The sequence below is a fragment of the Chiloscyllium punctatum genome, chromosome 8 (assembly GCF_047496795.1).
Source record: "Chiloscyllium punctatum isolate Juve2018m chromosome 8, sChiPun1.3, whole genome shotgun sequence".
Lineage (NCBI taxonomy): Eukaryota > Metazoa > Chordata > Chondrichthyes > Orectolobiformes > Hemiscylliidae > Chiloscyllium > Chiloscyllium punctatum.
The window spans coordinates 125694602-125717276 of NC_092746.1; the positions used below are offsets into that span (position 1 = coordinate 125694602).

The 22675-nt window shown below is 44.5% G+C and overlaps 1 protein-coding gene across 1 annotated transcript in view; it reads left to right on the forward strand.

Moving 5' to 3' along the window:
• LOC140480293 (uncharacterized) overlaps positions 1-22675 on the forward strand; it is a 129201-nt gene that overhangs the window by 38763 nt on the left and 67763 nt on the right. The window contains exons 6-8 of the mRNA XM_072574997.1: positions 548-583; positions 4621-4662; positions 21765-21806. Coding sequence (XP_072431098.1) covers positions 548-583; positions 4621-4662; positions 21765-21806 — 120 coding nt within the window. The remainder of the gene's footprint in view (positions 1-547; positions 584-4620; positions 4663-21764; positions 21807-22675) is intronic.

Here is a 22675-nt window from a genome sequence, read left to right on the forward strand (position 1 = left end):
CATGAAACAATTTTCCTAATTTTCTCCCTCTTCTTCTGCTAGTTATTTTAATTTGTGTCATCTTTACTGAGCCTTCAACTGTGGAAAATAGTTGTTTCCAACTTTGCTCTATGAAAGCTGTTCATAACGTCTATCAGTATCATTTACGAAATCGCTACTAAATTTCCTCTACTCTAAGAACACCCCACTCCAGACTGTGTAGTCACTCCACCTCCCTGAATTCTTTCCTGTCTGTGACGGTTATAGTAAATCTCCTCTTCAACTGATCAACAACCTTGAAATCTTCCAAAAATATCACCCGAGAATGAGGCCCAAGTCTTCAGCTCGGCCTGAAACAGTGTTTTCTAGATCTCAGTGTAACTTCCTTGTTTGTGTACTCTGTTCGTGAAATCAGTGATTCCAGATTTTTTTTTAACTGCCTTCAACAACGTGTGTTGAGATACTTCAGATCACATTTTAGTTCCTGGCATCCCATTAAATTTCTACCTTAAGTTAATGTTCTTTTTTCCCGACTGAAATATATGACTTTGTCTGTATTAAATTTTAGACAATGCACCTTGTCCTGCTCCGAGGAAACGTAGAGGTGAGTCAGTACAAACATATCTAGCCTGGGACATGGGCTGTCTGTGGAAGTTCCTGGGCAGCAGAGGGTCATGTTTGCATAAAACGTATTTCCCAAAGATTGTGAAAAACCTCCAATAGCAAATAGGTGGTTGATTTTACAATCTGTCTGATTTTGGTTCCTGAAGGCTGAGTCCCATTGAGAGACCCTGATGTATGTTAAGAGCTAACTTAGCACAGTCTAGGAGTTAATCTGGGACCGTGTTGTTCTGTATGGCTCAGTACCACACTTGATCCCTCATAGCCTTCAGTAAATCTAATCCTTCAAGAGTTTATGGCATTACTATTGACTGGTGACTCACTCAAAATTCCATTCCAAGGTAAAGGATAAAACTGGAATAATCATTATACACTACACATTTATCGGAGGATTGCACATTACAAGGATAGACTTTCTAACCTAACAATCACATTTTAATCTGTATTAACTTGTAAGCAAAAAAAAGTAGAAGTTGCCATTGTCTGACTGGACCATAGGGCTGCTCTTTCATTAGAGAGAGAGAGAGAGAGAGAGATAACTGGTGATCATTTCACCTGAAAGTCACGGAAATGCCTCTGGTGAGGCGAGAGATTTAGAAAGGGAGATTTTCATGGTAATCTCAGGTAGTGCGGGAATTGAACCCTCATTGTTGGTGTTATCCCTACATCACAAACAAGCCATCCATTCAACTGAACTAACCAACCTCTGTCTGTTTGTTGCACGATTAACAGTAGAACTCTGGGCAGTATTGTAGAACAGGGAGACATAAGGGTTCAGGAACATAATTCTTAGAAAGCCTGCATCCATGCAGACAAAGTGATTAAGAAGGCATTTAACATGCTTTCCTTCATTGCTCAGACCTTTGAGTATAGAGTTGGGACATCATGTTAAGGATGTTGCTCCAATCTTCGGAGTACTGTGTGTACAGTTCTGGTCGCTAATCTATCAGAAGGATATCATTAATTTGGAGAAAGTTCAAAAACGATTTACTTGGTTGTTGCTGGGAATGGAAGGTTTGGGTTATAACAATAGGCTGGGACTTTGTTCACTGGAGTAAAGGAGGTTGAGGGGTAGCCTACAGAGATTTACCAAATTATGAGGGGCATAGATAAAATGAATAGCAAGAATCTTTTCCCTAGGTTAGGAGATTCAAAACTAGGGGCATGTTTTTATGTTGAAAGAAGAAAGATTAAGAAAGGACATGAGGGTCTAATTTGTTTACACAGAGAGTGGCTCGTTTGTGGAATGAATTACCAGAGGAAGTAGTGAGTGCATGTACAGTTACACCATTAAAAAGATAATTGGAAAGATACATGAACAGGAAAGGTTTGGAAGGATATGGTTCAAACATAGCCAAGTGAGGCTATTTTAATTTGGGAATGTGGTCAGTGTGGGCTGAAGGGTCCTTTACCATGCTGCATAACTCTACGACTCTTCGATAAGTTAAAGACAGTTACCATACAGTCAGCAGATTCACTTAGAGTCAAACAGTCAGAAAGATGTACAGCATGGAAATAGACTCTTTGGCCCAACTCATCTCTGCTGACCAGATGTCCCAAATTAATCTAGTTCCATTTGGCAGCATTTGGCCAATATCCCTCTAAAACCTTCCTATTCATCTACCCATCCAGATGCCTTTTAAATGTTGTAATTGTACCAGCTTCCGTCGCTTCCTCTTGCAGCTCATTCCATACACGCACCAACCTCTGTGAAAAAGTTGTCCTTTAGGTCCCTTTAAAATCTTCCCCTCTTACTGTAAACTTATGCCCTCTAGTTCTGGACTCCTTCAACCCAGGGAGAAGACCTTGTCTATTTACCCTATCATATTCCTCATGATTTTATAAATCTCTATAAGGTCACCTACAGCCTCCAAAGATCTAGGAAAAACAATCCTGGCCAATTTAGCCTCTGCCTATAGCTCAAATCCCCCAACCCTGACAACATATTCATAACTGTTTTATGAACTCTTTCAACTTTCACAACATCCTTCCAACAGGAAGGAGACCAGAATTGCACACAATATTCCAGAAGTGTCCTAAACAATGTCCTGTACAGCCACAACGTAGAAAAGTACAACACAGAACAGGCCCTTTGGCCCACGATGTTGTATTGAGGTTTAATCTTAATGTAAAATATAATAACTTAACCTACACACCCCTCAACTCACTGCTCTCCATGTGCATGTCCAGCAGTCCTTAAATGTCCCCCATAACACTGCTTCCACCACTGCTGCTGGCAACGCATTCCATGTATTCATAACTCTCTGCGTAAAGAACCTACCTGTGATGTCTCCTCTATGCCTTTCTCCTAATATCTTAAAACTATCATACCCATCAATCCTGCCCTGGGGAAAGATCTCTGGCTATTGACTCTATTTATTTTTCTCATTATCTTATATACCTCAATCAGGTCTCCTCTCTTCCTCCTTCTCTCCAGAGAGAAAAGTCTGAGCTTATTCAACCTGTCTTCATAAGGCAAGCCCTCCAGTCCAGGCAGCATCCTGGTAAACCTTCTTTGCACCCTCTCCAAAGCCTCTGTATCTTTCCAATAGTAGGGCGACCAGAACTGGACACAATATTCCAAGTGTGGTCTCACCAGGGACTTGTAGAGCTGTAGCAAAACCTCGCAGCTCTTAAACTCATTCCCCCTGTTAATGAAAGCTAAAACACCATATGCTTTCTTAACAATCCTATCCACTTGGGTGGCAATTTTGAGGGATTAGATTCCCTACAGTGTGGAAACAGGCCCTTTGGCCCAACCAGCCCTCCAAAGAATAACCCACCCACGAATGCAACTAACACTATGGGCAATTTAGCATGGTCAATTCACCTAACCTGCACATCTTTGGACTGTGGGAGGAAACTGGAGCACTCGGAGGAAACCCACGCAGACACAGGGAGAATGTGCAAACTCCACACAGACAGTCACCTGAGGCTGGAATCAAACCTGGGACCTTGGTGCTGTGAGGCAGCAGTGCTAACCACTGAGCCACCGTGCCGTGTACTTGCACACCCAGATCCCTTTGTTCCTCCACACTGCCAAGAATCCTGTCTTTAATCCCATATTCAGCATTTGAGTTTGACCTTCCAAAATGCACCACTTCGCATTTATCCAGGTTGAACTCCATCTGCCATTTCTCAGCCCAGTTCTGCATCCTGTCTATGTCGCGCTACAGCCTGCAATACCCTTGGTACTATCAATGGCACCTCCAACCTTCGTGTCAGCTGCAAATTTACTAACCCACCCCTCAACCTCCCCATCCAAGTTATTTATAAAAACTACAAAGAGCAGAGGCCCAAGAACAGAGCCCTGCAGGTCCCCACTCAACACTGACCTCCAGGCAGAATACTTTCCATCTACAGCCATTCTCTGCCTTCTGTCAGCCAACCAATATGACCTCGCAATTCTGACCAATAAAGGAACGCATACTAACTGCCTCCTTCACTATCCAATCTTCATTTCTCTTTAAAGAAAAATTCAGAGTTAAAATGAATGATTAACATTTTGTTACAAATCAATTCAAAAATATTCATTTTCTTGGCAAAACATTATATTCCGAGAGTCACCATCTCAACGGCATTTATAAATTTACAAAAATGTGAATAATTTTTTGTGAAACTATCAGTTTTATTTTTAAATTTTTAAAAATGTTTTATTCACTTCTGGGCATCACCAGCTGGGCCAGCATTTATTGCCCATGCCTAGATTTCCTGGAGAAAGTGGTGATGAGTTGCCTTCTTGAAGCGCTGATGTCCATGTGCTGTGGGTAGAACCACAATGTGCTTAGAGGGGAGAGATCCAGGATATTGACCCAGTGATAGTGAAGAGTCAGTGATATATTTCCAAGTCAGAATTGTGTGTGGTTTGCAGGGGAACTTGAAGATGGCGGTGTTCCTGTGTATTTGCTGCCCTTGTCCTTCTAAATGGAAGTGGATGTGTGTTTAGAAAGTGCTGTCTAATGATCTTTGGTTAATTTTCTCCCAACAGAAATATTTGACTTTGTTTGTATTGAATTTCAGAGGTGGCCACTGCACCTTGTCCTGCTCCAAGGCAGCGTAGAGGTGAGTCAGTACAAACATATCTAGCCTGGGACATGGGCTGTCTGTGGAAGTTCCTGTGCAGCAGACGGTCATGATTGCATAAGACATATTTCGCAAAAATGGTGAAAAACCTCTAGTAGCAAATAGGCGGCTGATTTTACAAGCTGTCTGATTTTGCTTCCTGAAGGCTAAGCTCCACTCAGAAAGCCTGATGTATATTAAGAGCTAATTTAGTACAATCCAGGAGTTAACCCAGGGTCGTGTTGTTCTGTATGACTCAGTACTACACTTGGTCCATCCCAGCCTTCTGTAAATCTAATCCTTCAAGAGTTTAGTGACTGGTCAAAATTCCATTCCAAGGTGAAGAATAAAACTAGAAGAAATCATTACACACTACATATTTATTTGGAGAATTGCACATTACAAGGATGGACTTTCTAACCTAACAATCACATTTCCCGCCTCAGGCGACTGACTGTGTGGAGTTTGCACGTTCTCCCCGTGTCTGCGTGAGTTTCCTCCGGGTGCTCCGGTTTCCTCCTACAGTCACAAAGATGTGCAGGTCAGGTGAATTGGCCATGCTAAATTGCCCATAGTGTTAGGTAAGGGGTAGATGTAGATGTAGGGGTATGGGTGGGTTACGCTTCGGCGGGGCGGTGTGGACTTGTTGGGCCGAAGGGCCTGTTTCCACACTGTAAGTAATCTAATCTAATCTAATTTTAATCAGTATCATCTTTTAAGTAAACAAAAGTACAAATTGCCATTGTCAAACTGGACCATATGGCTGCTTTTTCATTAGAGAGAGGGAAAGAGACAACTGGTGGTCAGTTAACCTGAAGGTGAGAGGTTGAGAAAGGGAGATCTTCATGGTAATCTCAGGCAGTGTGGGAATTGAAACCTCACTATTTATGTTATCCCTACGTTGCAAGCAAGCCATCCATTCAACTGAACTAACAAACCCCTACCTGCTTGTATGTGACCTCGTGTTACAACAAAACACAGTTTGGATAACTGCCAGGTATTGCTTTTCAAAACGCTAGGCTAGGACTTACGCAGTTAACGGTAGAGCTCTAGTAGTACAGAGAGACCTGGTGGGTTCATGTACCTAATTCTTTGAAAATCTGCATCACATGACTGAAGGGTGATTAAGAAGGCATTTAGCACGCTTTCCTTCATTGCTCAGACCTTTGAGTATATTGTTGAGAGTTGCACAGGATGTTGGTGGGACCTCTTATGGAGTACTGAGTACAGTTCTGGTCGCTCTGCTATAGGGAGGCAATGATTTGGAGAAAGTTCAGAAACATCACAAACAAGCCATCCATTCAATTGAACTAACCAACCTCTGTCTGTTTGTTGCACAATTAACAGTAGAACTCTGAGCAGTGTTGTAGAACAGGAAGACCTAGTGGGTTCATGTACATAATCCTTTGAAAACCAGCACCACATGCAGGCAGGGTGATTAAGAAGGCATTTAGCATGCTTTCCTTCATTGCTCAGCCCTTTGAGTATAGAGTTGGGACATCATGTTGAGGTTGCACAGGATGTTGCTGTGGCCAATTTTCGGAGTACTGTGTGTACAGTTCTGGTCGCTAATCTATCGGAAGGATATCATTAAATTGGAGAAAGTTCAAAAACGATTTACCTGGTTGTTGCTGGGAATGGAAGGTTTGGGTTATAACAATAGGCTGGGACTTTGTTCACTGGAGTAAAGGAGGTTGAGGGGTGGCCCTACAGAGATTTACAAAGCCATGAGGGACATAGAAAAGGTGAATAGCAAGAGTCTTCTCTAGGAGTGGGATTCAAAACTAGGGGTATATTTTTATGGCGAGAGAAGATGGATTAAAAAGGACATGTGGGGCAATGTTTTTTACACAGAGAGTGGCTCGTTTGTGGAATGAATTGCCAGAGGTGGCACAGTGGTTAGCACTGCGGCCTCACAGTGCCAGGGACCAGGGTTCGACTCCAGCCTCAGGCAACTGTCTGTGTGGAGTTTGCACATTCTCCCTGTCTGCACAGGTTTCCTCCTACAATCCAAAAATGTACAGGTTAGGTGAATTGGCCATACTAAATTGCGCATAATGTTTAGGGATGAGTAAATCTTCGAGGAGAAAGTGAGGACTGCAGATGCTGGAGATCAGAGCTGAAAATGTGTTGCTGGAAAAGTACAGCAGATCAGGCAGCATCCAAGGAACAGGAGAATCGACGTTTCGGGCATGAGCCCTTCTTCAGGAATGAGGAAAGTGTGTCCAGCAGGCTAAGATAAAAGGTAGGGAGGAGGGACTTGGGGGAGGGGTGTTGGAAATGTGATAGGTGGAAGGAGGTCAAGATGAGGGTGATAGGCTGGAATGGGGGTGGGGGCAGAGAGGTCAGGAAGAAGATTGCAGGTTAGGAAGGTGGTGCTGAGTTCGAGGGATTTTACTGAGACAAGGTGGAGGGAGCGGAAATGAGGAAACTGGAGAAATCTGAGTTCATCCCTTGTGGTTGGAGGGTTCCTAGGCGGAAGATGAGGCGCTCTTCCTCCAGCCGTTGTGTTGCTATGGTCTGGCGATGGAGGAGTCCAAGGACCTGCATGTCCTTGGTGGAGTGGGAGGGGGAGTTGAAGTGTTGAGCCACGGGGTGGTTGGATTGGTTGGTCCGGGTGTCCCAGAGGTGTTCTCTGAAACGTTCAGCAAGTAGGCGGCCTGTCTCCCAAATATAGAGGAGGCCACATCAGGTGCAGCGGATGCAATAAATGATGTGTGTGGAGGTGCAGGTGAATTTGTGGCAGATATGGAAAGATCCCTTGGGGCCTTGGAGGGAAGTAAGGGTGGGGGGGGGTATGGGCACAAGTTTTGCATTTCCTGCGGTTGCAGGGGAAGGTGCCGGGAGTGGAGGTTAGGTTGGTGGGGGGTGTGGACCCGACGAGGGAGTCACGGAGGGAGTGGTCTTTTCGGAACGCTGATAGGGGAGGGGAGGGAAATATATCCTTGGAGGTGGGGTCCATTTGGAGGTGGCGGAAATGACAACGTATGATACAATGTATATGGAGGTTGGTGGGGTGGTAGGTGAGGACCAGTGGGGTTCTGTCCTGGTGACGATTGGAGGGGCGGGGCTCAAGGGCGGAGCAGCAGGAAGTGGAGGAGATGCGGTGGAGAGCATCGTCGATCACGTCTGGGGGGAAATTGCGGTCTTTGAAGAAGGAGGCCATCTGGGTTGTACGGTATTGGAACTGGGCCATCCCATATACCCAATTCCTTCGTCTCCGCCGCATCTGCTCCCAGGAGGACCTTGGGTCAATGTGCCCTTGTAGGGCCTGTTTCCATGCTGTAGGGATTCTATGGAATTGTATGAAAGAGGAAGCAGTGAGTGCATATACAAGTACACCATTAAAAACTCATCTGGAAAGCCACATGGACAGGAAAGGTTTGGAGGGATATGGGTCAAACACAGGCAAGTGAGGCTACTTTGATTTGGGAACATGGTCTGCGTGGGCTAGTTGACCCGAAGGGTCTTTTACAACTCTTTGACAAGTTGAACACAGTTACAATACAGTCAGCAGTTTCACTGAGTGTCATACAGTCAGAAAGATGTACAGAACGGAAACAGACTGTATAGTCCAACTCATCTGTGCTGATCAGATATCCCAGATTAATCTAGTTCCATTTGGCAGCACCTGGCCCATATCCCTCTAAACTCTTCCCATTCATGTACCTATCCAGAGGCCTTTTAAATGTTGTAATTGTACCAACTTCCATCACTTCCTATTGCAGCTCATTCCATACATGCACCAACCTCTGTGTGAAAAAGTTGTCCTTTAGGTCCCTTTTAAATCTTTCCCCTCTCATTAACTTATGCCCTCTAGTTCTGGACTCCATCAACCCAGGGACAAGACCTTGTCTATTTACCCTATCATACCCCTCATGATTTTATAAACCTCTATAAGGTCATCCCTCAGCCTGTGATGCTGCAGGGAAAATTGCCCCGGCCAAATCAACCACTCCCTTTGGCTCAAACTCTCCAACCCTGGCAACATCCTTGTAAATCTTTTCCAAACCCTTTCAACTTGCACAACATCCTTCCAGTAGGAGGGAGACCAGAATTATACATAATATTCTAAAAGTGGCTGAAACACTATCCTGTACAGCCACAACATGACCTTCCAACTTTTATACTCAATGCTCTGACCAATATAGGAAAGCATACTAACTGCCTTCTTCACTGTCCTATCTTCTTTTCTCTTTAAAGAAAAATTCAGAGTTAACATGAATGACCAACATTTTGTAACAAATCAATTCAAAAATCTTCATTTTCTTGACAAAACATTACATTCTGAGAGACACCATCTCAACGATACTGATTAATTTACTTAAACGTGACTAATTTTTTGTGAAGCAATTAGTTTAATTTTTTTAATTTTTAAAAATGTTTCATGCACTTCAGGGCAATAAATGGGCAATAAACACTGAGCCAGTGTTTATTGCCCATTCCTAGATTCCCTGGAGACAGTGGTGGTGAGTTACCTTCTTGAAGCACTGCAGTTCACGTGCTGTGGGTAGACCCACAATGTGCTTAGACATGGGAGTTCCAGGATGTTGACTCAGTGACACTGAAGGGGCAGTGAAGTATTTTCAAGTCAGGATTGTGTGTGTTTTGCAGGGGAACATGAAGGTTGTGGTGTTCCTATGAATTTGCTGCCTTTATCTTTCTTAATAGAAGTGGGTGTGGATTTAGAAAGTGCTGTCTTATGATCTTTGGTTAATATTCTCCCGACTGAAATATATGACTTTGTTTGTATTAAATTTCAGAGATGGCCACTGCACCTTGTCCTGCTCCAAGGCAGCGTAGAGGTGAGTCAGTACAAACATATCTAGACTGGGACATGGGCTGTCTGTGGAGGTGCCTGGGTAGCAGAGGGTCATGTTTGCATGAAACATGTTTCACAAAGATGGTGAAAAATCTCCAATAGCAAATAGGTGGCTGATTTTACAATCTGTCTGATTTTGGTTCCTGAAGGCTGAGCCCCCTTGAGAGACCCTGACTTATATTGAGTGCTATCTTAGCACAGTCCAGGAGTTAACCCGGGACCATGCTGTTCTGTATGGCTCAGTACTACACTTGGTCCATCACAGCCTTCAGTAAATCAAAGCCTTCAAGAGTTTACGGCATGCTATTGACTGGTGACTCACTCAAAATTCTGTTCTAATAAAGAATAAAACTGGAATAAATCATTACACACTACATATTTATTTGGAGAAATGCACATTACAAAGATGATTTGGAGATGCCGGCGTTGGACTGGGGTGTACAAAGTTGAAAATCACACAACACCAGGTTATAGTCCAACAGGTTTAATTGGAAGCTCACTACCTTTCGGAGCGACGCTCCTTCATCAGGTGTAGTGGAGGGCTCAATCGTAACACAGAATTTATGGCAAAAATTTGCAGTGTGATGTAACTGAAATTATACATTGAAAAATTGATTGTCTGATGAGCCTTTCATCTGTTAGAATACAGTGATAGTTTCACTTCTTTCATGTGTAAATCACAAAACCTTTTTTTAAAAAAGTTGCATTCTCAGGTTAGCTGTTAACAATGGTGATAGCTAGACAATATGTTGAAGGTGTTGGCCCCCTGTGTTCTCTGTCTATGCCATGATGTTTAGATTGATTCTAATCAACACTTTCTCACACTCACAATCCCCCACCTCAGACATACACACACACACAGACAGACAAATGCACACATATATTTTGTGGGGTGAATTTGTACTTGCAGAGTTACATTGTACTTTGCTCAAAAACTGCATGCACTCATGTAGAACTCTGCGCTCAAAAACTGCATGAATTTATGTAAAACACTGTTATCTCACTTTTTAGATTAGAATCAGCGTGGACTAGTTGGACCGAAGGTTCTTTTACCATGCTGTATGACTCTATGATTCTTTGATAAGTTAAATACAGTTACCATACAGTCAGCAGCATCAATTAGAAAGTCAGAAAGATGTACAGCATGGAAATAGACTCTTTGGTCCAACTCATCCATGCCGAACAGATATTCTAAATTAATCTAGTTCAATTTGGCAGCACCCGGCCCATATCCCTGCAAACTCTACCTATTCATATGCCCATCCAGATGCCTTTTAAATGTTGTAATTGTACCAGCCTCCACCACTTCCTCTGGCAGCTCATCTCATTCACGCACCAGCCTCTGTGTGAAAAAGTTGTCCCTTAGGTCCCTCTCGTTCTGGACTCCTTCAACGCAGGGAGATGACCTTGCCTTTTAATCCTATCCATGCCTTTCATAATTTTATAAATCATGGAGGTCACCCCTCAGCCTGAGACAGTGCAGGGAAAACAGCTCCAGCCAATTCAGCCTCTGCCCATAGCTCAAACCCTCCAACCCTGGCAACATCCTTGTAACTCTTTCCTGAACCCTTTCAAGTTTCACAACATCCATCTTATTAGCAGGAGCCCAGAATTGAACACAATATTCCAAAAGCGGCCTAACCAATGTCCTGTACAGCCACAACATGACCTTCCAACTCTTATACTCAATGCTCTGACTAATAAAGGAAAGCATACTAACTGCCTTCTTCACTGTCCTATCTTCTTTTCTCTTTGAAGAGAAATTCAGAGTTAACATGAATGACCAACAGTTTGTAACAAATCCATTCAAAAATCTTCATTTTCTTGACAAAACATTACGTTGTGAGAGACACTGTCTCAACAACACTGATCAATTTACTTAAACGTGACTAACTTTTTTTGAAACAATCAGTTTTACTTTTTAAATTTCTAAAAATGTTTTATCCACTTCTGGGCATTACTGGCTATACTCAGACAAAGTTGTTCATAACTTTTAACAACACCATATACAAAATTTCTACTAAACCTTCTCTGCCTTAAAAACACCTCAGTTCCAACTATGTAGTCACTCCACCTCCCTGAAGTTTATTCCTGCCCGTGATGTTTACAGTAAATCTCCTCCTCACCTGCTCAACGACCTTGAAATTTTCCAAAAACATCAGCCTAGAATGGGACCCAAGTCTCCAGTTCAGTCTGAAACAGTGTTTTCTAAAACTCAGTATAACTTCCTTGTTTTGTATTATGTTCATGAAATCAGTGATTCTAGATTTTTTTTAACTGCCTTCAATAACGTGCAGAGATATTTCATGTCAGTTTTTAATTCCTGGCATCCCATTATAATTTTACCTTTAGTTTATGTTGCTCTTCATCTTTTCTCCTGACTGAAATATATGACTTTGTCTGTATTAAATTTCAGAGATGGCCACTGCACCTTGTCCTGCTCCAAGGCAGCGTAGAGGTGAGTCAGTACAAACATATCTAGCCTGGTACATGGGCTGTCTGTAGAAGTTTCTGTGCAGCAGAGGGTGATGTTTGCATAAAACATGTTTCACAAAGGTCTTGAAAACCCTGCAGTAGCAAATAGGCGGCAGATTTCACAAACTGTCTAATTTTGATTCTCGAAGGCTGAGCTGCATTGAGAGACCCTGATGTGTATTGAGAGCTAACTTAGTAAAGTCCAGGAGTTGACCTTGTTGTTCTATATGGCTCAGTACTACACTCGGTCCATCACAGCCTTCAGTACATCTGGTCCTTCAAGAGTTTAGTGACTGGTCACTTGCTCAACATTTCATTCTAAAGTAAAGGATAAAACTGGAATAAATCATTACATACCACACATTTATTTGGAGAATTACAAATAACTGTTACAAATATATACTTTTTAACCAAACAATCACCTTTTAATCTGTATCTTCTTGTAAGTAAACAAAAATATAAGTTGCCATTGTTTTACTGGACCATAAGGCTGCTCTTTCGTTAAAGAGAGAGAGGGAACTGGTGGTCATTAAACCTGAAGGTCATGGAAATGCCTCAGGTGAGGGGAGAGGTTGAGAAAGGGAGATCTTCATGGCAATCTCAGACAGTGCGAGAATTGAACCCACAGTGTTGGGTGTTACCCCTACATCGCAAACAAGCTATCCATTCACCCGAACTAACCCCTATCTGCTTGTATGTGACCTCGTGATTTCACACATCACAATTTGGATAAATGTCAAGTATTGCTGTCCAAAATGGTCAGAGTTACACAATTAACAGTAGAGCTCTGGGCAGTATTGTAGAACAGAGAGACTGAGGGGGTTAAGGTACATAATTCTTTGAAAACCTGTATCACATCCAGCGTTCAGGATGTTGGTTTGAAATGCGTGTATTTCACTGCCAAGAGCATCCGAAACAGGGTGGGTGAACTTGCAGTACGTGTTGATACCTGGGATTTCGATGTTGTGGCCATTTCAGAGACATGGATAAAGCAGGGACAGGAATGGTTGTTGCACCCGGCCCATATCCCTCTAAACCCTTCCTTTACATATTCCCATCCAGATGCCTTTTAAATGTTGTAATTGTACCAGCCTCCATAACATCCTCTGGCACCTCATTCCATACACACATCAGCCTCTGCGTGAAAAGGTTGGCCCTAAGGTCCCTTTTAAAGTTTTCCCCTCTACCGTAAACCCACTAGTTCTGGACTCCTTCAACCCAAGGGGAAGACTTTGTCTTTTTATCCTATCCATGCCACTCATGATTTTGTAAACCTCTTATAAGGTCACCCCTCAGCCTTGTATGCTCCAGGGAAAACAGTCTCAGCCTATTTCACCGCTCCCTATAGCTCAAACCCTCCAATCCTTGCAACATCCTTGTACCTCCTTTCTGAGCCATTACATGTTTCACAACATCCTTCTGACGGCAGGGAGACCAGAATTGCACACTGTATTCCAAAAGCGGCCTAACCAATGTCCTGTACAGCTACAACATGACCTCCCAACTCCGATACTCAATGCTTTGACTAATAAAGGAAAGTATACTAAATTCCTTCTTCACTGTCCTATCTTCTTTTCACTTTGAAGAGAAATTCAGAGTTAACATGAATGACCATCATTTTATAACAAATCAATTCAAAAATCGTCATTTTTTGACAAATTATTATAATGCGAGAGACACCATCTCAATGGCACTGATCAAGTATACTTAAACATGACCAATTTTTTTTTGAAACAGTCAGTTTTACTTTTTAAATTGTTAAAAATGTTTTATGCACTTCTGGGCATCACTGGCTGAGCCAGCGTTCATTGCCCATCCCTAGATGCCCTGGAGACGGTGGTGGTGAGTTGGCTTCTTAATGCTCTGCTGTCCACGTGCTGTGGGTGGGCACACAATGTGCTTAGACGTGGGAGTTCCAGGATTTTGACCCAGTGACACTGAAGGGTCGGCGATATATTTCCAGGTCAGAATTGTGTGTGGTTTGCAGGGGAACTTGAAGGTGGTGTTGTTCCTATATTTCTCTGCTGCCCTTATCCTTCTAGATGGAAGGGGATGTGGGCTTAGAAAGTGCTATCTAACCATCTTTGGTGAATTTCTGCATATTAATACATTTCATCAAACTATTTTTTGAAGTCCCTTCTCCTCAGTATTACTTTCAAGCCAGCAAGGCCAATCTAAAGTCCTTTCTCTCTCATACTCAGTGCCTACACTGTACCCCAAAGTGATGACCATGAACATTGCACCCAATGGGTTTTTTAGTTTTATCTGTTACAGATTCTCATTTCAAATATTAAACAAATACAACCACTTACCCAGCACCTCCAAAGAGGCTCTGGAGTTCAGGGGTCTGCGCTGATTCTGGAAGACCGGCCTGAGGCTGGGAGTCTGCACTGACTTCACTCGAGTCTCAATGATGGGAGGAAAGCAGAAAGAAGGAAGATAAATCATGAAAATTTAAGGGAAAATGAAACAGAGTGGATGAGCTGTGGCTGAGAAGCTGTGCGCTACCGCCATCTTGGAGTATCGTGGAATGGGGTGAAATGGCCAGCCCACTTGTGGATGGCAGATTTCCTTCCCTGAAGGGCATTAGTGAACCAAATGGATTTTACCTGATGATCAACAACAGTTTCATGGTCATCAGCAGATTCTTAATTCAAGATTCTTTTTGTTTTTCCATCGTCTTTTAGCCAGCAAATTCCAACATCTGCCATAACCAGATTTGAATCCAGGTCCCAGGGACATTCAGCTGGGTTTCTGCATTCATAATGTAGTGATAATACCAACACCGACACCCACCTATAATGGCCTCTTAGTCAAAAAACAGAAATGACTGGAAAGGCTCAGCCGGTCTGGCAGCATCTGCGGAGAGAAACCAAAGTTAATGTTTCAGGTTGAGTGACCCATCCTCAGAACTCCTCAGACCCCTCCAATGCTGTATACTCATCAATCATTTTTATCAATTCCCAAATAACTCAAGCCAATTTGTGAGACAAGATCTCCCCTGTATAAGGTCACACTGACTATCCCTCATCAGTCCAGTCCTAATGTATAGTGTGATGGGGCCCTTCATTATTACCAAATAATAGGCAATCACATTGTTGGAATTCTTTCCAGCTGTTTTTGCTAAAATCCAAAATTTCTGAGGATGACTGTCTTTACTGAACCTTCAGCCATGCGAAATAGTTGTTTCCTTTCTTACTCAGTCCAACTTATTCATAACGTCCAGCAACACCAGTGGGCGGCACGGTGGCACAGTGGTTAGCACTGCTGCCTCACAGCGCCTGAGACCCGGGTTCAATTCCCGCCTCAGGCGACTGACTGTGTGGAGTTTGCACGTTCTCCCCGTGTCTGCGTGGGTTTCCTCCGGGTGCTCCGGTTTCCTCCCACACTCCAAAGATGTGCAGGTCAGGTGAATTGGCCATGCTAAATTGCCCGTAGTGTTAGGTAAGGGGTAGATGTAGATGTACATGTAGGGGTATGGGTGGGTTACGCTTCGGCGGGGCGGTGTGGACTTGTTGGGCCGAAGGGCCTGTTTCCACACTGTAAGTAATCTAATCTAATCTAATCTAATCTAAACACCATCTGTGAAATCTCTTCTAAACCATCACTGCCTTCAGAACGCCCCAGTGCAAACTGTGTAGTCACTCCACCTCCCTGAATTCTTTCCGGCCGATGACATTTATAGTTAATCTCCTCCTCACCGGCACAATAACCTTGAAATCTTCCATAAACATCAGCCTAGAATGGGACCCAAGTCTCAAGACCCAAATGCTTTCTAAAGCTCAATGTAATTTCCTTGTTTGTGTACTCTGTTCGTGAAATCAGTGATTCCAGATTTTTTTAACTGTCTTCAGTAACCTGTGCAGAGATACTTCATGTCAGTTTTTAATTCCTGACATCCCATTATGTTTCTACTTTTAATTTATGTTCCTTTTAATCTTTTCCCCTGATTAGAATATATGACTTTGTCTGTTTTAAATTTCAGAGATGGCCACTGCACCTTGTCCTGCTCCAAGGCAGCGTAGAGGTGAGTCAGTACAAACATATCTAGCCTGGGACATGGGCTGTCTGTGGAATTTCCTGTGAGGCAGAGGGTCATGTTTGCATAAAACATGTTTCACAAAGACCATGAAAATTTTCCAATAGGAAATAAGTGGCTGATTTTACAATCTGTCTGATTTTGGTTCCTGAAGGTTGAGCTCCATTGAGATACCCTGATGTCATAGAGTCATAGAGATGTTGAGCATGGAAACAGTCTAACTCACCCATGCCGACATGATATCCCATTACAATCTATTCCCACTTGCCTGCACCTGGTGCATATCCCTCCAAACCCTGCCTATTCATATACCCATCCAGATGCCTTTTAAATATTGCAATTGTACCAGCCTCCACCACTTCCTCTGGCAGCCCATTCCATATGTGTACCATCCTCTGCATGGAAAAGTTGCCCCTTAGGTCTCTTTTATATCTTTCCTCTCTCACCCTACACCTATGCCCTCTCACCCTCAACCTTGTTCTGGACTCCCCCAACCCAGGGCGAAGACCTATTCATGCCCCTCACGATTTTATAAACCTCTACAGGCCACCTCTCAACTTCCAAAGCTCCAGGGAAAACAGCCCCAGCCTGTTCAGCCTCTCCCTGTAGTTCAAATCCTCCAACCCTGGCAACATCCTTGTCAATGTTTTCTGAACCCTTTCAAGTTTCACAACATCCTTCTGATAGGAAGAAGACCAGAATTACATGCAATATTCCAAAAGTGGCCTAGCCAGTGTTCTGTACAGCCGCAACATGACCTCCCAACTCCTGTACTCAATACTCTGACTAAGAAAGGAAAGCATACCAAACGCCTTCTTCACTATCCTATCTACCTGTGACTCTACTTTCAAGGAGCTATGAACCTGCACTCCAAGGTCCCTTTGTTCAGCAACACTCCCTAGGACCTTACCATTAAATGTATAATCCTGATTAACTTTGCTTTCCCAAAATTCAGCACCTCGCATTCATCTGAATTAAACTCCATCTGCCACTGCTCAGCCCATTGGCCCATCTGGTCCAGATCCTGTTGTAATCTGAGGTAACTGTCTTCACTGTCCACTACACCTCCAATTTTGGTGTCATCAGCAAACTTACTAACTATACCTCTTAAGCTCGCATCCAAATCATTTATGTAAATGACAAAAAGTATTGGACCCAGCGCCGATCCTTGTGGCACTCCACTGGTCACAGGCCTCCAGTCTAAAAAACCCTCCACCACCACCCTCTGTCTTTGACCTTTGAGCCAGTTCTGTATCCAAATGGTTAAGATTTGGAAGTGCTGGTGTTGGTCTGGGGTGTACAAAGTTAAAAGTCACAAAACACCAGGTTAAAGTCCAACAGATTTAATTGGAAACACTCGCTTTTGGAGCGCCACTCCTTCACACAAATACCAGATGAAGGAGCAGCGCTCTGAAAGCTAGTGCTCCCAAATAAATCTGTTGGACTATAACCTGGTGTTGAGTGATTTTTAACTATGTATATTAAGAGCTAACGTAGTATAATCCAGGAGTTAACTCGGGACATTTTTGCTCTGTATGGCTCAGTACCACACTTGGTCCATCACAGCCTTCAGTAGATCTAATTCTTCAAGAGCTTATGCCGTTACTAGTGACTGGTCACTTGCTCAAAATTCCTTTGCAAGGTAAAGGATAAAACTGGAATAAATCATTACACACTACACATTTATTTGGAGAATTGTACATTACAAGGATAGATTTTCTAACCTAACATTCACACTTTAATCTGTATCTTCTAGTAAGTAAACAGAAATACAAGTTGCCATTATCTGACGTGACCATAGAGCTGCTCTTCTGTTAGAGAGCGAGAGAGAGAGAGAGAGAAAGGACGGGGGAGTGGGGGGAGAGAGAGAGAGAATGAGAGTGACAACTGATGGTCGCTTAACCTGAAGGTCACGGAAATGCCTCAGGTTGAGAAAGGGAGATCTTCATGGTAATCTCAGGCAGTGCGGGAATTGAACCCACACTGTTCGTGTTACCCTTACATCACATACAAGCCATTCATTCAGCTGAACTAACCAACCCTTGTCTGCTTGTATGCGACGTCGTGATTTAACAAAACACAATTTGGATAAATGTCAGGTACTGCTGTTCAAAAGGGTAGGACTTAGACAATTAACAGTAGAGTTCTGGGCAGTAGTGTAGAACAAAGGGACCTAGCGGGTTAAGGCACATAATTCTTTGAAAACCAGCATCACAGGCAGGTAGAGAGATTAAGAAGGCATTTAGCATGCTTTCCTTCATTGCTGAGCCCTTTGCGTATAGCGTTGGGACATCATGTTGAGGTCGCACAGGATGTTGGTGTGGCTTCTTCTGGAGTACTGTGTCCAGTTCTGGTCACTCTGCTATCGTAACAATATTATCAAATTGGAGAAAGTTCAGAAAAGATTTACCTGGATGTTGGTGGGAAGGAAGGTTTGAGTTATAAAGATAGCTGGGACGTTTTTCACTGGATGAAAGGGGGGTCGAGACGTGATCTTTCAGGGGTTTACAAAATCATGAGGGGCATAGATAAGGTGAATAGCAAGAGCCTCTTTACTAGGTTGGGGGATTCAAGCCTAGAGGGCATATTTTTATAGTGAATGTAGAAAGGCCAAAAGGTATTTTCCCATGCTGCATGACTCTATGATTCCATGACAAATTAAATACAATTACCATACAGTCAGCAGATTCACTTAGAGTCATACAATCAGAAAGATAAAAATCACACAACACTAGCTTATAGTCTCACAGGTTTATTTGAAAGCACTAGCTTTCAGAGCGCTGCTCCTTCATCAAGTGGTTGTGGAGTATACGATAACCTGATGTTAGGTGATTTTTAACTTTGTACACCCCAGTCCAACACCGGCATCCCCCAATCAGAAAGATGTACACCATGGAAACAGACTCTTTGTTCCAGCTGAAAACATATCCTAAATTAATCCAGTTCCATTGCCAGCACTTGGCCCATATCCCTCTAAACCCTTTCTATTCATATACCCATCCAGATGCCTTTTAAATGCTGTAATTGTATCAGCCTCCACCACTTCCCCAGCAGCTCATTCCATACACACAGGAGCCTCTGCCTGAAAAAGTTGTTCCTTAGGTCCCTTTTAAATCTTCGCTCTCTCACCCTCTACCCTCTAGTTCTGGACTCCATACACCCAGGGGGAAGACCTTGCCTCCTTCTCCTATCCATGTCTGTCATGATTTTATGAACCTCTACAAGGTCAGCCCTCAACCTCTGACACTTTACTGAGCCTTCAGCCATGCAAAAATAGTTATTTCCTTTCTTACTCAGTCAAAGTTATTCATAACGTCCAGCAACACCATCTGTGAAATCTCTGCCAAACCATCTCTGCCTTCAGAATGCCCCAGTGTAGTCACTCCATCTCCCTGAATTCTTTCCGGCCGATGACATTAAGAGTTAATCTCCTCCTCACCTGCACAATGACCTTGAAATCTTCCAAAAATATCAGCCTAGAATGGGACCCAAGTCTCCAGCTCAGTTTGAAACAGTGTTTTCTAAAACTCAGTGTAACTTCCTTGTTTGTGTACTCTGTTCGTGAAATCAATGATTTGAGGTTTTTTTTAACTGCCTTCAACAACCTGTGCAGAGACTGCCCCCTCAACCATGACTCCACCCCCCATCACCAAACCATCATCTCCCAGACCATACAGAGCCTCATCACCTCAGGAGATCTCCCACCCACAGCTTCCAACCTCATAGTCCAGGAACCCCGCACTGCCCGGTTCTACCTCCTTCCCAAGATCCACAAGCCTGACCACCCTGGCCAACCCATTGTCTCAGCATGCTCCTGCCCCACTGAACTCATCTCTACCTACCTCGACACTGTCCTATCCCCCCTCGTCCAGAAACTCCCCACATACATTCGAGACACCACCCACGCCCTCCACCTCCTCCAAGACTTCCGTTTCCCCGGCCCCCAACGCCTCATCTTCACCATGGATATCCAATCCCTCTACACCTCCATCCGCCATGGCCAGGGCCTCCAAGCCCTCCGTTTTTCCCTCTCCAGACGTCCCCAACAGTACCCTTCCACCGACACTCTCATTTGTTTGGCTGAACTGGTCCTCACCCTTAACAATTTCTCCTTTGAATCCTCCCACTTTCTCCAGACCAAAGGCGTAGCCATGGGCACACGTATGGGCCCCAGCTATGCCTGTCTCTTTGTTGGCTATGTAGAACAGTTGATCTTCCGTAATTACACCGGCACCACTCCCCACCTCTTCCTCCGCTACATTGATGACTGCATTGGTGCCACCTTGTGCTCCCGCAAGGAGGTTAAGCAATTAATCAACTTCACCAACATATTCCACCCTGACCTTAAATTTACCTGGACCATCTCTGACACCTCGCTCCCCTTCCTGGACCTCTCCATCTCCATTAGTGACGACCGACTTGACACTGACATTTTTTACAAACCCACTGACTCCCACAGCTACCTGGATTTCACCTCTTCCCACCCTATCTCTTGCAAAAATGCCATCCCGTATTCCCAATTTCTCCGCCTCCGCCGTATCTGCTCCCAGGAGGACCAGTTCCACCATAGAACACACCAGATGGCCTCCTTCTTTAGAGACCGCAATTTCCCTTCCCACGTGGTTAAAGATGCCCTCCAACGCACCTCGTCCACATCCCGCACCTCCGCCCTCAGACCCCACCCCTCCAACCGTAACAAGGACAGAACGCCCCTGGTGCTCACCTTCCACCCTACAAACCTTTGCATAAACCAAATCATCCGCCGACATTTCCGCCACCTCCAAAAAGACCCCACAACCAGGGATATATTTCCCTCCCCACCCCTTTCCGCCTTCCGCAAAGACCATTCCCTCCGTGACTACCTGGTCAGGTCCACATCCCTCTACGACCCACCCTCCCATTCTGGCACTTTCCCCTGCCACCGCAGGAACTGTAAAACCTGTGCCCACACCTCCTCCCTCACCTCTATCCAAGGCCCTAAAGGAGCCTTCCACATCCATCAAAATTTTACCTGCACATCCACTAATATTATTTATTGTATCCGTTTCTCCCGATGTGGTCTCCTCTACATTGGGGAGACTGGGCGCCTCCGAGGAGAGCGCTTTAGGGAACATCTCAGAGACACCCGCACCAATCAACCAAACCGTCCCATGGCCCAACATTTCAACTCCCCCTCCCACTCTGCCGAGGACATGGAGGTCCTGAGCCTCCTTCACTGCCGCTCCCTCACCACCAGACGCCTGGAGGAAGAACGCCTCATCTTTCGCCTTGGAACACTTCAACCCCAGGGCATCAATGTGGACTTCAACAGTTTCCTCATTTCCCCTTCCCCCACCTCATCCTAGTTTCAAACTTCCAGCTCAGCATTGTCTCCTTGACCTGTCCGGACTTGTCCGACCTGCCTATCTCCTTTTCCACCTATCCACTTCACCCTCTCCTTCTTGACCTATCACCTTCATCCCCTCCCCCACTCACCCATTGTACTCTATGCTACTCTCTCCCCACCCCCACCCTCCTCTAGCTTATCTCTCCACGCTTCAGGCTCACTGCCTTTATTCCTGATGAAGGGCTTTTGCCCGAAACGTCGATTTTGCTGCTCGTTGGATGCTGCCTGAACTGCTGTGCTCTTCCAGCACCACTCATCCAGAGATACCTCATGTCAGTTTTTAATTCTGGACATCCCATTATGTTTCTACCTTTAGTTTATGATGCTTTTCATCTTTTCTCCCAACTGAAATATATGACTTTGTTTGTATTAAATTTCAGAGATGGCCACTGCACCTTGTCCTGCTCCAAGGCAGCGTCGAGGTGAGTCAGTACAAACATATCTAGCCTGGGACATGGGCTGTCTGTGGAAGTTTCTGTTCAGCAGAGTGTCATGTTTGCATAAAACATGTTTCACAAAGGTGGTGAAAATTTTCCAATAGGAAATAGGTGGCAAATTTTACAATCTGTCTGATTTTAGTTCCTGAACGTTGAGCTCCATTGAAATACCCTGATGTCATAGAGATTACAGCAAAGCAACAGTCCAACCCGTCAATGCCAACCAGATATCCCAATCCAATCTAGTCCCAACTGCCAGCACCTGGCCCATATCCCTCCAAACCCTTCCTATTCATACACCCATCCAGCTGCCTTTTAAATATTGTAATTGTACTAGCCTCCACCACTTCCTCTGGCAGCCCATTACATACATACACCACCCTCTGTCCCTTAGGTCCCTCTTATAGCTTTCCCCTCTCACCCTCAACCTATGCCCTATAGTTCTGGACTCCCCAACCACAGGGAAAAGACCTTGTCTATATACCTGGGGTCCACAAGAACTGCACTTGAGGCTTAGGAATTGGAGTTCGCCCTGAAGCAGGGAGTCTGTGCTGAGGCTGAGAGTCTGCACTGAGGCCGGGGCCCTCCGCTGAGGCCGGGTGTCTGGGCTGAGGCTGTGAGTCAGCGCTGAGGCCGCGAGTCTGCACTGAGGCCGGGGGCCTGCGCTGAGGCCGGGGGCCTGCGCTGAGGCCGGGAGACCACACAGAAGCAGGCAGTCTGCTCTGAGGCCAGGTGTCCACACTGAGGCCAGGAGTCTGTGCTGAGGCCAGGTGTCCACACTGAGGCTGGGAGTCTGTGCTGAGGCCGGGAGTCCACACTGAGGCAGGGAGTCTGCGCTGAGGCCTGGAGTCTGC